We start from the raw sequence: 16240 nt of genomic DNA, 5'->3' as shown, positions 1-16240 counted from the left end.
GGCAGGGAAGGCTACGCAGTACACAGACTAATGTCGCGCAGCGGCTGCCTCTCTGGTGGACTCCGGTACTGCACATTACTCCGAGACATTTTCAAAAAAATATATATATTTATTTTAAGTGAAACACCCGGGGCTTTTCAGAAAACATCCGGGGCTTGAGCCCAAGTAGCCACCCCCTAGCGCCGCCACTGGGAGAGAATACTTACTTCCGGGTGTAAAATTCTCTAAAGCAACTACTATGAGCTGCTCCGACCCTCGGTCCTGACGGACTCCAACTTGTGTTTATTAGTCAAACAAATAAACAAACACAAGGATAATTATGTGTTATTGTTGAGTAAATAACAGTGTGTGGTTTAGAAAATAATACAAAATTAGAAGGAAAAAACGATGAAACAATACAGATTTCAGTATTCTGAGCCCCTACTCTCCCCATAACTAACAGCAACAAAAGTCCTACCTTATTCAATTAAAATAAAGAAGTAAAAACAATAAGTGTGGCTTGATATTGAGTAAGAAAAAGGTTGATAAACGCTGTGAGAATGGATCTGCGGAGAGCATTTCGCCGCGATCCCAACTCCTCTATTACCAAAGTTCAGGGAGTTCTATGCAAGTCAATGGGGCGCCCTGCCCGTTAAAAACGGACTCTCAAGGGGTACCCTGTCCGTAATAGAGTGACGGGGAGGGGCCCTGACCGACCGTCAACATGTGACGGCCTGACGGGTTGGGAGTGAGAACGTGTTGTGTGGAATGCCCTTCCAAACCAGCTGAGGACTGTGGATGCTTTTAAAAAAGGCCTAAAAACACATCTTTTTAGAATAGCCTTTTACTAGATTTTTAAAAACCCCATGAATAAATGAAACCCATAAACATAAACCCATAAACCCCATAAATGTCACTGCTTTTATTCTGTTGTTTTTATTGTTTTTGTTGTTTTGTTTCACCCTTTTTACTCTGTAGCACTTTGAGTTGTGTTTACTCGAATGAAAAGTGCGCTTGTAAATAAAATAGATTATTAATATTATTATTATTATTGTACAGCTCTCCACAATGAAGGAGAATCAACAGTACACATGCTGGAACTCTGAGGCCCATACATCTAGCCAGGTCAACCTGCAGACTGGAATGCTTGCTGTAAAGCTGGCACTGAACAGGCTTCACCACAAGCTGGCTGCTGAGGGCTTTTCTCAGGTATGTTCTCTCCCTGATATAAGTAGTTTGTTGAAGTGTTTTTACTTGTGCTTTGTCAAAGAAAATCACAATGGATTTTTTTGGTGGTGGGTTTTGAATACAGAGTAATGCCTAGAAAGCTTGAGGAGTTACAAACTTGACAATCTACAAACTGAATTGGAAAAGATAGCTAAAGTGATAAGGAAATTAACACAATTGACCAGGAGGATATTCAATTCAGTTGAGCAGGATAAGGAAATTCAAAGAGGATGATTCAGATAGGTGGACAATAGCAAAAGAGATGTATAGAGATGCAGAGGCTTGGGGAATTGATTGACTTTTTTTATTAGACGGGACATTTCAATCTCATCACCATCAGCTTTGGGCATAGTCTCATGAAATAAAGAGATTGAATAGAACATTTAAAAAAACATAGAAAAGCCTGAAATGTAAAATAATAATAAAAACCCAACATGGTAATGTATTTTTTACCTAAGTGTACTTATAGGTACTGGTACTGGTATCCACTGGTTTGTCGTCATATTTTAAATCTGGTCTATCTGCTGTTATTTTCCTGGTTGTGCAGGTGTATGTGGAACAGCTTGATGAGTGCGTAGTTGCAGTAACCAGACACTGTCCCAGCAGCCACCAGTCTGTGGTGGCTGTGCTGCGAAGGGCGATCAAGAATCCAGAAACACACTATTATACAAATGATGTTCCACCCATGTTAATACCAGGTGATATGCTATTTTGGTTTTTCGTAGTGCATGGGTCAGTTCATAAAAAGAAAAAAAGGTAGCATAATGCAATACGTAGGAATACATGGAGATGTTATACAGATAAACAAAATAAATGGAGCAATTACTTTAAAAAATAACTTATAATAACAACATAATATAAAAAAACTGTTGTTTTAAAAAAAAAAAGGGTGGTTAGTGCACCTGTGTATAATTGTGTGTATTTTTATTGGACAAGAAAGAAGGGATACTGAAACATGTTTATAATAATAGAAACAATAATCATCATAATAATAAAAGTTAATTATGTTAACAACAACATTGTGTATCCTATTCCTGATATGCCAACTACTTTCCCTTTCAGATATTTCAGCTAACCGCTACTTTTTTCCTGTCTCTTGCTTTCATAGGTCGGATTAAAGAGGTGGTAGTGGAGGCTCGGACCATTGTGAACCGCACCAACTCCAACAAAAAAGATGACAACATGAGTGCTCTGCCAAACTGCACTATAGACATCAAAGAACACATCCAGGTATATAAACAGTATATATAATAATAATAATAATAATAATAATAATAATAATAATAATAAATGTTTTGCCACATGCAAAACTGTCCCATAGTTCATAATCCATGTTTTCAATTGTTTCAAAAATGTTTCCCAGCTGAATGACAGTAAGTTGGTGAAAAAGGCTGACATGGTCTCAAAACACAACAGTGTTCTTCAGGAGGTAGCCTTTGAGAAGTTTACACCAGGCAGCATCATCATCTTCAGGTGGGTCAACATGTGGATGGAGTGAAAGAATAGTCCTGTGCATACTCAGTCTAAATCATTGGATTAGTATGTCTGGGCGGGTTTGGTTCTAAATGTGATTTGTGTTTTTCTACAGGGTGACTCTGGAGCCTAGGTCCCATGAGAAGTTGGGGGCCCTGAGAAGCCACCTGATCCAATTTAGTCCTCAGTACCAGACCGGCTCTCTGGCTGACAACAGTACACCATCTATTCTAACCAAGCCATTAATGATGTTTGTATGCCTCAACACCTAAATTAACAATAATAAGTAGGTTTAGGGTTAGTCTATTAGGGTCTAATATTTGAGTTTCATTGAACTACTACTAACTACAGTTATTGTGTAATTTGTTTATTGTGTAATGGAGGTTGAATAATTTCGATTGCTACTGTACGTTTAATGTCATGCAGTCTGTGCACATATGTACCTATGACTAGCGAGCAGTGACAGGCTAAAGACATAATGTTTTTTAAGTAACTCAGAGAGCTACTTAAAGAAATTACTAATAGAAAAATAACAAATAAGATATAAGCTGAAGTTGAAAATAATACAAATCTAGCAGGAGTAACTTCAACAGGTTGCATGCACGATTGGAGCATTGCATTAGCATATAAAGCTAGACGTCATAAGCCTTCTCGGAGTCCCTAGCTTTAGATCATTTTCTACTGTATATGACACTTATGCCTATCAATGCATAGTTGTATATCTTATACCCATGTTCTTCTGCTAATTGTCATCATCATTGCTGATATGCTCTTCCTCATTAGTATCATGTCCAAGCTGACCCTGGCTGACATGAATGTGCTCCTGTACCACTGTGATGCCGAGGAAAGAGAGGATGGGAGAGGATGCTACAACATTCCTTCATGGTTACCTCTCAACTATGGGGGCTTGCAAGGTACTAAAGGTGTAATGTGTAATACCTATACACCTGCTATGAATAAATAGTGGCTGTCACTTCACCTCTTCAATACATACTCTATTTATAGCCATCAGTTATTTAATGTGACAATAGACAGCATTTCTGGATTAATTTAATCACTATGTAGTAGACGTTTATTGCATGTCAGAGCTCTCTGGATGTGATATCCCTTTCACCAGTAAATACAAATACACTGAATCACTGACTATCCGAGAGCATTTGGCCAAACAAATACAATACAATCGCTTACATTTTATGTATTCCCATTATTGTGGAACAACTGGAGTAATGTTGACTGTGGAAACGTTATCAGGTAAAATAACCCGTTAACTGAGGACGCAAAGAAAGCTAAGAGGGAGAGTGATTTGGAACTTTCCTTCTACTAAACTAGATTAGTAAATAGTAAATGATTTTAATAGGTTATTACTACCGGGTGTTTTACTGCATCTTTATAATAGAGATTGGGGTTTTTCTAATTTATATTGAGGATTTTGAAGGTTGTTTCTTACCTACTACCTAGTACAGTAAAATGTACCATGCTGCTAGCGGTAGCCATCTAACTTACTATGTACAGTGTAAGCAAGTACATTTATCCTTGTTGTTTAATAAATAACCTACGGAGCCCTGGAGGGTTCATAGAGAGAAAAATAAATAAAACGTGGCCACGTTTTACTTTCTCGTTCACTTGGGAATACACATATAACTATGGAGAACCAGATTTGTGTAAATTACTGTTCGTGGTAATTTGAAAACAAATGCCGGTGGTGTCGGACACACACAAACACACCGAACACGCACACACAGAGCGGAACTGAGCATACACACACACACACACACACACCGACACACACACACACACACACACACACACACACACACACACACCATCTGTCCGGCTGAGAGCGCGTTCACGTGAAAGGGACGGGGTCAGCAACATTTGACCAATCACAAACATGGAGACGCGTGCTGACAGAGCAGCGTCATACTTCATGAATGAATAGTGTAAATAGCAATTCCTGATTCGTAGTACAGGCCACGTAACGCTTTTAACAAGTTAATACAGCGTGGCCTCGTTGTATTTAAAGCGTGGCCTCGTTGTATTTAAAGCGTGGCCACGCTTTACATCTCGTGCGCACAAGTTAATAAAGCGTGGCCACGTTTTATTTATTTCTCTCTCTATGAACCCTCCAGGGCTCCGTAATAACCTACAATAATACCGCTTGGAAATACTTGGATTTACAATTTATCTGTAGCCTCTTTTAAAAAAAAGCCTAGAATGATGGATGTAATAATTGACAAGCCCTTGAGCCTGCTAAAGTCAGCCCAGTTCTGCTTCTCCTTTGTGCTCTCTATAGCCTCTCTCGAAACAATGAGTATTACAAGATGGGGCCTGATGGGGCTTGTCAGATGTTATTCATTATCATTTCAGTAGATATTCGATGGACGGCTTTGACACAATGTCTAATCTTTACACTCTTCACATTCTGTTGATAATTGAAATGTTTTAAAGTTCAGTTTTTGATGATATCATACACATTATGATGTTGCAAAAACAACAGAAGTTTAGGGTATGCGCTATTATTAATATCATCAGCATCCTTTAAACCAGTATATATGCAAGACAAATATTCATGAGATATTTGTGATTTTTAGGGCTGATGTCAGTGTTGGCAGAGATTCGTCCTAAGAATGATCTTGGTCATCCGCTCTGTGATAACCTGAGGCAGGGAGACTGGATGATGGACTATGTCTCCAATAGACTTCTGGCCAAGGAGGGAGCTTTGGGAGAGGTGAGTTACAGCCAGGTTTGCTTTTAGGGCTCTACTTCACATGGTAAATATTATCACCTGCCATATCTAATGAGGGAAACTCCTGCAGTTTTACAACATTATGAGATTGAGATTCGGCTCTTCACAGATCCAACAGGAATATTTACTATTTAAATATGAAATATGAATCTAAAATCCTGACCAAAAATAAAGCCAACTAAAATATAGTCTTCCCAGTTTTTCTGAAAAATCAAAAGGGTTAAGGTTTGCGCTAAACAACAAAATGTTACTTTCAAACAAAACCAATATTTAAATCAATCAATCCTATTTTATTTATATAGCCCAATATCACATATTAGACATTTATCTTCACTCTGTGTTTAGCATATTAGGAATGGAAATATGGGAGAAACCTTGGGGAGATCAACAAAGAAAATGATTCTCCATGGAAAGACAGCTGTGAAATAGATGTTGTGTGAACAGATTAAAAATCATATTGCAAAAAGACAATCCAAATGACAAAAGGATAATGTGACATATTTCAAAATAAAGGATGCTGGAGGCTGTCAAAAATCTTCCAGGTGCCGCCAAAAAATTATAACACGGGAAAGACTTATGTTCAAGACGTTACCTTAAACAGAAAAGAAGACAAAAACTCTGGGAATGATACCCCATTTATAGGATATGAGTTCATACAGTTTGAGATGACATACTGATAAGAAACAAGAGAGGTGAAAAATAAAAGTCTCCCGACAGCCAAAGCATCTAGAAGCTAGGGGCTTGTTAAAAGCAAGTCTTGGAGAGGGTATCTGCCCCCTGAACACAAACTGAGAACTGATTATACAGAAGCGGAGCTATTTGGCTGAAGGCTCTGGCTTTTAATGTACTTTTGGAGACTCCAGGGACCACTAATAACCCTATATTCATGAAATGCAATGTCCTAGTGGAGCAATAGGGTACTACGAACCCTATTCAGATAGGATGATGCCTGATACTTAAATGCTTTGTTAGCAAGGAAGGAATTACATTTTTTATTATATTATGGTATTATATTATTTCTCGAGGAACCAATGCTCCTAGAGATGATCTTTCATCCAGTTGAAGAGTCTTAAGGTGATTTTGAAGGATTGCAAGCAAGTAAAGAATTGCAATAATAAATCTTTAAGGTTACAAATGTATGGCCTATTTTGTATATATGAGGTAGATAAAAGAAGGTATTCTTTGAAATGTGTTTTATGTATACTGTTAAAGGAAATATCCTGATTAAATATAACGCTAAAATTCCTTACGTTGATACTGGAAGCCTAGTTAATACAATCCGTATATCCCTGACTGACTTTCAATTGCATCAAGTTCACAAGTACAAACCAAGATTGTTCAGAAAAACAGGACTCAAACCAGCTTAGTGTGGTATATCTTATGGCTATTACATTGTATATCTCTGTGATAGAATGCCCTGGTCAATAGTATCAAATGCAGCAAAGGGGTCTAACAAGACAAGCATCGAGAGTCCTTTGTCTAATGCAATCAGAAGGTCATTTATCACTGTGCTGTCTGTGATATGATGCATTGGAAAGCCAAATTGAAGATCCTCGAATAATTGTTTGTTATTATCAGAAAATCATGCAGTTTAAGCATTCAAATGTACAGTGTATATATTATGGCAATACATCACAGTTTAGATGTTTATCCAGGTGCCAATAAACTATTTAGATTTATTTGATTTCTATAGCAATTTCAGTGCGAACAGAAAGCACCTAGAATATTATAAAAATACGTCTCTGCTTTAGTTTGGGTGTGTCCTAAGAACTGCTGACTTGTTATTGCCCTTGACATGCAGGTGGGCCACTGGTTCCAGGCCATGTTTGGCTACTTGAAGCACATCCCCCGCTACCTTGTGCCTTGTTACTTCGACTCCATTATTCAGGGCGCCTACAACACCGCTTTAGAGGCTGTTTTCAAACGCATGTCAAGGTATTTTGTTCCTCTTTTTTTTTACTGTTTGATTTCTCTTTCTTTTCTCTTTTTAACAAAGGCTTAATAATATGGGTTATTTAGAAAATGATATACTAATATTACTTTATGTTTTTTTTTAGTTTCTTATCGTACTCAATTTGTATATAGCATATAAACATGAGCATGTAGGAGTCGTAGTAGCCTTAAACGCAATCTTGTTGCATGCCTAGTTGTTGGATTTCGTTAAACATTCATTCCCTCAGTCACTTCACATCCATTCATTAATTTGACTTAGCATTGAAATAACAATATGACAAAGTGTTCACTTGGTGACAAATGTCTTTCCATGTCTTTTGTGTTCCTTTGACTACATTAGCTTTGTGCAGAATGGTTCAAGCCTAGTTAAACAACTGGCGCTGGGTTCGGTGCAGATGTGTGGTGTGGATCACAGTTGGGCTATGCCCACAATCTCTCCTCATCTTAAGGATGTCCAATCTTCCTTTAATGAAGTGACTAAGGAGGAACAGTGCTTTGTGTCACTTGCAGCAGGTATGCACTTTCTAATTTCATAAAATAAGATAACACTACAAAGGGTAAGATGAGATGTGATAGGTGTCACCCAATATACATAGTAAAAGAAATATAGTATAATATATATACACATGCGGAAAAAATTACACATTGCAGGTCTACCTTGAAAAAGAGATCTATAATCTCAAGGGACAATCTGGATAAATAAAGGTTTGAAATTTAATGAAATGAAACATAATAAAAAAAAAATAGTAGTTAGTGTTGCATTTATGTATGTCAAACTAAAGACCATCTTGGGATGGAATCATACCAGCTTCAACAACAATAAGGGTCAGGGGCATAAAGTGACAGGAGCCACGTCCTGCTGAAAACCAATTTTCAAACTTTGCCTTTATTTTGAAGTACCGGTACACACTTTTAAAAAATGTAGTACCTGCAATTTAAACTTCATTCTAATCTAATCTACACACATGTGAAGTTTTGTAACCGCATCTTGCCAGGCTGCTACATTAATGCAGCACATAAGACAAATATAAAATAACATCAGCCTTAGCTTATGATAGCTCTCATATATTCATCATTCTGTATGTATAATTAGGTAAAGAACAACTGTTGCCCTTATACATGGTTGTTTGTCCTTAATACAGGTCTTCCTCACTTTTGTGCTGGGGTATTCCGTTGTTGGGGCCGTGACACCTTTATTTCCCTGCGAGGCCTGCTGTTGCTGACTGGCAGATACCTGGAAGCTCGGTCAGTCCGCAATACTAGACAATATAGACAAACATTGTCTTCAAGACATAAGGCTTTGAGCACAGTCTGTTTGAATTTAACATACTGTGGTCTTTATTTTCATATCATATTCAAATCATTTGATAAATGTCAAATAGATCAATTACCTATTCAAGGGGCATTTTATGGGGATGATTTAAATATGACAAGGTATTTCTTTCCACGGGCACCTGAAATCTGATATGTTTTGTCTATAATAGCACGGCAATCTAAAAAAACAAAGTGATAATTTCCATTTAGATTTCCACAGTTTCTCCATCACTTTTTGTTATGGTCAATAGACCTCATTAAGTTTACACAAAATGAAACAAGATTTTTGAGTCAAATAAGGTACCATTTTGAAAATAATCTTTACATCCACGGACTGGTATATGTCAAACTTTAATCTAGTTTCACTGTTTATGAAACACCTAGTATGAATTATCTCCCAAATCTGTGTTAAGTCTTCTTAGCCAACGTCATATACCTCAATTCCACAAGTTCTAAAGCGCATAAAGTTGAATATTGTCAATTTTTTAAAACAGAATAAATTATGAACTAGCGAATGCAATTCCTGAAGAAATTGTGGTGTGAATGATGTATGCTGAAAAGCTCACACTGAACTTGCAATGCTGTTTTTAAAAGTGACTTTTGACAATAATGTTGTGAAATTGTTTAAGTAGTTGACATCCACTGAGTATGTGTTATGCCGCAATAATTAGCTGATAAATTGTGAGGTATAAATACATTGACATGTTTACTGAAAGATGCTACTTTTGAATAGAACACCAAACATTTATTGAAATTAGTGATCAATTACAACAACTGTTGTGAAAATTTGAGGTCACAAAAATTAACTGGAGAAATACCTCTGTTTAATCTAGCCTATTCAAATCATAATGGGAATAGCAGGTGGGGTTAACTGAAAATATTCACAATCTCAGAATGAAGTAGTATAGATTGCAAGCATGGCAAATAATTTGTTCATTGTTGAATTATGAGACGTTTCACAGTATGGTGAATTTTAACAGTAATGGCATCTGTTGTGCTCTTTCCAGAACTCAATTATCTGAACCCTGATCTATTAAACCACTATCCCAATTTTCACAGGAACATCATCCTAGCATTTGGAGGTACACTGCATCACGGCCTGATCCCCAACCTGCTTGGCAGTGGCACTAATGTGCGCTACAACTGTAGGGATTCTGTTTGGTGGTGGCTGCAGTGTATCCAGGAGTACTGCACACTAGTACCAGACGGTGTCTCCATCCTCAAGTGTCCTGTCAAAAGGATGTACCCCAACATATCTGAGCAAAAGCCATATGGAGCTGGGGTAGGACTGTGTGCTTTGTTCTTATTGGTTCTTGATATGATGAGCCAGAGTCACTGCTGTTTGAAATCATACTAGATGGAGCAAAAATGTATTAGCAATGAACAATTACGCCTCTTTTTCCCTGATTTTAGTCAGTCAACAATGACTTGACTTTGGTTCTGGTCACACCACTATATTTAACCAACACAGTCAGTTCTCTTGCATAGCCAAACTTTTCCCCACAGAACTCTGTCTGCACATAAGAAAGGTTTGGTTGCACCAAATATTATTCTTTTCAAAGGGTTAGCTTGTAAAATCACATCAGTCTTTGGCAAAGCATTACACCATAAAGTAGAAATACCCAAATAAAGTTCCAAAATGGTTCTTAAAGACTGTTGCATACTATGGGGTAGCCTATTCTTTAGCATTTTCATGTTTGCCATTTATAATTGCTCATTAATACAAATGCTATATACATTTATCCATTGTAAAAATGAAAGGAACTGCACAGTTCTGTAAGTTATCTGAATCTTCTGAAATTAATTGGTGTTTTTATTTGAATCAAAACATTTGGAGAATTTAATTCCTTTTTTTCTTCAGGAACAACCATTGTATGATGTTATCCAGGAGGTCATGCAGAGACATATGCATGGTATTCAGTTCAGAGAGACCAACGCTGGGCCACAGTTGGACAGCAATATGACTGATGAAGGTATTTTCATGCACTCATAACCAATACTGCTTAATGATTTTTATTTGATATCTTTTAGCTTTACACAGCTCAGGTCAGGTCACACTGTGTACTATTGTATAGATTAAGAGGATACATTATTTCACTCTGGTGTTATTTAAGTTACACACATCGTTTTTTGATAAACACATGAACACAGGTACAAACATTGGAGAGGTGGCATTGGGAAGGGGCTGCCAGTTGTCTGGCGCTAAGTAGCAGTCAGGGTTTGATGCCTTTCACCTTTCAAGCTGATAGTATTATGGATGTTGTATATATACAACATTTAAAAAATGTATAACTGTAACATTGAACAGATTATTATCTGTGAAAACTTTAAAGGTTTTCGAGATTATTTAAATTGTATATTTTTGCAAATAATGTAAAAGTTACTTCATCAGCAGCATCATGAGGTCAGACCATGAAGTTTTTGTTGTCTGAGGAGTAGCTGCTTTGAGTTTTGCGTTTTTTAAACACCAGACATTAATGTCAGTAATGCCAATCGGCTAGAGTTTCAATCCTTTTTTAATAAAATGTTTGGATAGATTTACTCAGGAACACCAAGGTACGATTGACCATCAGCGTCTATGCACTCTATTTAAGGTACATTTAAGGTATCACTCTGTGATACTGATAAAAGCCCATCTGACTCTCACCAGGTTTTAATGTAGAGGCTGCAGTGGACCAGACCACTGGCTTCATCTCTGGAGGAAATCGCTTCAATTGTGGAACTTGGATGGACAAGATGGGCGAGAGTGAGAGGGCACACAACAAGGGAATACCTGCTACACCAAGGTATGTTTTTTCTTATATCTCCATCTTTGTTTATTGAGCAAGCATCCATCATGACTACGTTTAATTTGTGAAAGTTAAAAGCTAAAAAGATACCTTTGCAAAGTTGCTAAATCTATAATTTCACTGTGAATATTATGTATCATGTAGTATTTAAAGGTGGCCTATTATGCAAAATGCACTTTTTTATGTCTTTTATAGATAAATATGTGTCCCTGATGTGTAAGGAGACTCACAAAGTCACCCATTCTAGCCATGCCTCATATCCCTCTATTTCACTTTCTGTTTCAAAAGTGCTGATTTTGGGTATAAAGCTTTAAAAAAAAAAAAAGATTAAAAAAAAAGGAGGGGGCTGAGCTCATGCGGGACCTGGCAGCTATTTTCTAAAGGAAATACTGCCGTGATGAAACGCCATATCATGGATTAAAAAAATGGATGAAACGCCATATCATGGATTATCAAGGATTATTTCTGAAACAGTATGGAGCTCAAAGGCTTTTTCTCTTGCCGGTTATACCACAAGGTGAGTTCTTTTTATATCCAGCTTCTTCACACACATGCTCTCCAGTACAGGTTAGCCAATGCTAATGTAAACACCAACCATATTACGTCCAAAACAGTCGGGCATTTTTTCTGATAGCAACTTTCTGATAGTGCCGTGGGTCCACATTTCCGATATTAGGTCATATCGGACGCAAATCTGGATCAGCTCCGTTGTACCCCCGTTTTTTGAGATTTGGGTACGGAGGAAAAGAGCGAGGGTTTTATTTTCTGACGCTGCGTGAGTTCCCTGACACACTGGGGACATCAAAAAGTGCATTTTGCATACTAGGTCCCCTTTAAGAAAGAACTATGTGCTGTATGAGAAACAATGCGCGCCGTGTTTGGGGAGTAATATGGTCTGTGTTTACATTAGCAAGCATCGCCAACACTCAGAGCTAACGCTGTACTGGAGAGAATATGTGTAACGTTATGTCCTTGCGGTAAACCCTACGAGAGAGAAACGTTTGAGCTCCCTACTGTTTCAGAAATAATGCTTGAAGTGGTTGGGAGCATAATATGGTATTTAATCACGGCAGCGTTTAGCTGAGTTTCTCCCAGTAGAAAACTCTCTTAGCAGGGGAAAGCTGCGTGACCCTACAAAGGGGCGTGGCTAGCAGCAGCTGTTCCATTTAAAGCTACGGTCACAGAATCAGCCTTTTTGGAACATGGCTTGAATATAGGAGAATAGAGGGGTATGAGCCATGGCTACAATGGGTGATCTGTTTGGTATTTTTAGCAAAAAACTTCAAAGACATGTTTTGTATAAGTATGGCCCTACAATATATTTTTCAAATATAGCATACGTCCCCTTTAAATAAAAACAAACAAAGGATTTTCTCAAATTAAAAAAATAGGGTTAATACGTTTAAATACTGGTCACTTTAGATTCTACTCTTACATTCTAGTGGCATGTATTATCAGTGGAGCTGCTGGCAGTAAAATGTTGAGCTCTGTCAGATTCTCATCCAGACTACAGCGAGATACAGTATAGTGTGACAAACACTATGTGTCAACAACCACAATGATGTGGGAGTCACAGGTCTATCAGAATAGTCTTCAGTCTATAGGCTGAACCTTAGGTACATAATAGAAGAGAACTATTTGGTTCTATGAAGTCCACTAATTGGCTTTGTACTGAACTACACGGCACAGTTTTAATCAACAAATAAATGTTGTTAATATGTGGACATTGATGGAATAATTGTATTATTTTCAGTTATCAGTTTAGAAAGATTGTCAAACTATTTACATTTACAGCTCTTAAAAAAATGCAATATATTTGCTTGAAACTACCACATGCATAGTCGGCCTATAAAAATAAAGCAGTAGGAAACATAATCTCTCCTGCTGCAGGATTAAATATTACGTTTGTCACGAGGCAGATGTATTCTGAAATTTGAAGAATAATATTAGAGCTCAATAGTTTTAAAGATGACCATAATTTGAGTCTTTTTAAAACCAGTTTTTAATCTGTATCCTGTCAATATAACCTCCACTATTTGGATCTCTGCGTGTCTGTGTGTGATACAGGGATGGCTCTGCAGTGGAGATAGTGGGCCTGTGTAAATCTACTGTTCGATGGATTGTGAAACTGCACAACAATGGGCACTTCCCCTATGCAGCAGTCAACATATGCAGAGGAGGTACAGTAACATCACATACATTCAGGATCACTTTAATAATCACAAGATCTCTATAGGTGTGTGTCATGGTGTGTTTTTGTCAGGTAGCACTGCACTGGTAGTGGAATGGGCAGGACTTTATTGAAACATTTATATAAATTGCCTTTTATTGCCTTTACGTAAAGTTCAATGTTTAACAAAATTTTTGCACTCCTCCACAAAGATAGAGATTAGCTCTAAACTATTAACTGCGGTAATTATTGGTGATGACACTAATACGCATTTTCATAAGTAATCAATTTCAGGAAGCTGCTTTGGTTTACACTATTTCTTTGTTTTTTGTTTTTTCCGAATTATTACAGATTCAGGGATTTTACATTCTCCATAACAATCTTGGAACCATGTTATTTTTATTTCAGGACAGACATATTCTGAGTCATATGCGAAGTGGGATCTTAAGATCCAGGAGAACTTTGAGAAGAAGTTCTATATTCCCCATGATCCAAAGGACTATGAGGGGAAACAACCTGAGCTGGTTCACAAAAGAGGCATCTACAAGGACAGTTTTGGGTCTTCAAGTCCCTGGTGTGACTACCAACTCCGCACTAACTTCCCTATTGCCATGGTGGTGGTAAGTAGCTGCTGTGTGCTATGCTTTTGGTCACTAAATCTAATTTTACTTTTTTTTAATGTTCAATTAAAAGATTGGGTTCTATTAGCCAGTTCCATTTTTGACTGTGGTCTATGGTGATAAAATACTGAGATTTGCTAAGCTCAGAGAACATTTAAAAGAACATTTGAACATAATATATTAAAACCATGAGACTTATTATCACTACATGGTAGACATACACTTATTGGCCAATGTATTAGGTACACAATGTTCAACTGCTTGTTAACACAAATATCTATTCAGCCAATGACATGGCAGCAACTCAATGCATTTAGGCATGTAGACATGGTCAGGACGACATGGTGAAGTCACTATACACATGATATAAAACACCGAACAAAACACAACCTATTTGCTTCAGCCAAAAAATATATATCTTAACCACTTTATATGAAAAGTTATTTCTCTTAAATTAAGTTGTCAAAATCTTTGGCTGTGCTCTACAACAGTCAACTAATTGCAATGTTCATCTTTTAATGCTAATGTTTTTAAATCCAGGCTTTTTCACTTTAGCTAACTCGCTTTGCAGTGCAACGACATCGCTTTGATTTAATTAATTCTTTACCGTGATCTCATGACACCAATTTGCGTACGGCCCAAATTTGGCCAGGGGCAGCACTGAGACCCATGGCTGTTGTATTTCAGTTTGATGTTTATTAATGATTTTTTTATTTGAAGAGAGTGTGTCCAGACCAAGGGGTAATCTGGACCAGCAGCAAGGGTTACACAGGCTAAGGAGCACTGTGTAACCAACATATAAACAGTGTCTGTAGATTTGTAGAGAGAGTACAAAAGTTAGCGTCTTGCTCAGGTCAAAGCTTGTTTATTTCTGACATGGCTGTTGTATTTCAGTTTGATGTTTATTAATGATTTTTTTATTTGAAGAGAGAGGGCCTGTGTGTAACCCTTGCTGCTGGTCCAGACCTAGGGGTAATCTGGACCAGCAGCAAGGGTTACACAGGCTAAGGAGCACTGTGTAACCAACATATAAACAGTGCTTGAATTGGAATAAAAAAGGTGCCAGTACTCTAAATCAGCAACAAGTATTTGGCACAAAGTCATAGTATATCCTATAATGCTGGTGGGTTTGTCTCTTTACTGTATATTTTAGAAAGGCTCACTGTACTTAAACAAAATGACTCAGGGTGCATCTGAGATTAGAGGGGGTGCAGTGGTAAAGTGCTATTTTTATAAGTGGGGAGTGGACCTGACACCCTCTAGTCTAGGGGGGTCCTGGGGCATGCTCCCCCGGGAATTTTTTTTTTTAAATATTGAAGTTAGATGAACCAGCACCTTACCGTGGTAGAGAGGTTTGTGTGCCCTGATGAACCTGGGGGCTGTGTTGTCTGGAACCTTGTGTTCCTGGTAGGGTCTCCCATGGCAAATTGGTCTCAGGCAAGGGGTCAGACTAAGATTGGTTCAGAAGACCTCATGAAAGACGACACACGAAGTGAGGATACCCGGCCCGGAGGAAGCCCGGGGTCCCCTTCTGGAGCCAGGCCCAGAAGGAGGACTCGTCGGCGAGCGTCTGGTGGCCGGGCTTGCCACGGAGCCCGGCCGGGCACAGCCCGAAAAGGCGACGTGGGCAACACCTCCGCTTCTCCGTCCCGCGGGCCCACCGCCTACGGGAAACAGCGATGGGGTCGGGTGCGCTGCCAGAAGGGTGGCAGTGAAGGCAGAGGGTCTCGACGGACCAGACCCGGGCGACAGAAGCTGGCTTTGGGGACGTGGAACGTCACCTCTCTGGGGGGGAAGGAGTCGGAGCTTGTGCGGGAGGTGGAGCGGTACCAGTTGGATCTGGTTGGGCTCACCTCTACGCACAGCGTCGGCTCTGGAACCTTACTTCTGGATAGGGGTTGGACTCTATTCTTCTCCGGAGTTGCTCAAGGTGTGAGGCGCCGGGCGGGTGTGGGTGTGGGTGCTTATG

The 16240-nt window shown here is 38.5% G+C and overlaps 1 protein-coding gene across 1 annotated transcript in view; it reads left to right on the top strand.

The window, feature by feature from the left end:
- agla (amylo-alpha-1, 6-glucosidase, 4-alpha-glucanotransferase a) overlaps nt 1–16240 on the top strand; it is a 20385-nt gene that overhangs the window by 3333 nt on the left and 812 nt on the right. Inside the window, exons 4-18 of the mRNA XM_010785163.1 lie at nt 1009–1188; nt 1754–1904; nt 2315–2436; nt 2570–2679; nt 2795–2929; nt 3463–3593; nt 5271–5407; nt 7227–7360; nt 7719–7891; nt 8521–8623; nt 9752–9974; nt 10554–10665; nt 11343–11478; nt 13549–13661; nt 14060–14271. Coding sequence (XP_010783465.1) covers nt 1009–1188; nt 1754–1904; nt 2315–2436; nt 2570–2679; nt 2795–2929; nt 3463–3593; nt 5271–5407; nt 7227–7360; nt 7719–7891; nt 8521–8623; nt 9752–9974; nt 10554–10665; nt 11343–11478; nt 13549–13661; nt 14060–14271 — 2172 coding nt within the window. The remainder of the gene's footprint in view (nt 1–1008; nt 1189–1753; nt 1905–2314; nt 2437–2569; nt 2680–2794; nt 2930–3462; nt 3594–5270; nt 5408–7226; nt 7361–7718; nt 7892–8520; nt 8624–9751; nt 9975–10553; nt 10666–11342; nt 11479–13548; nt 13662–14059; nt 14272–16240) is intronic.

The sequence above is a fragment of the Notothenia coriiceps genome, unplaced genomic scaffold, assembly GCF_000735185.1.
Source record: "Notothenia coriiceps isolate Sejong01 unplaced genomic scaffold, NC01 NC01_scaffold00027242, whole genome shotgun sequence".
Taxonomy (NCBI): Eukaryota; Metazoa; Chordata; class Actinopteri; order Perciformes; family Nototheniidae; genus Notothenia; species Notothenia coriiceps.
The sequence above is the reverse complement of the archived record's forward strand: the minus strand, read 5'-3'. Positions and strand labels throughout refer to the sequence as shown.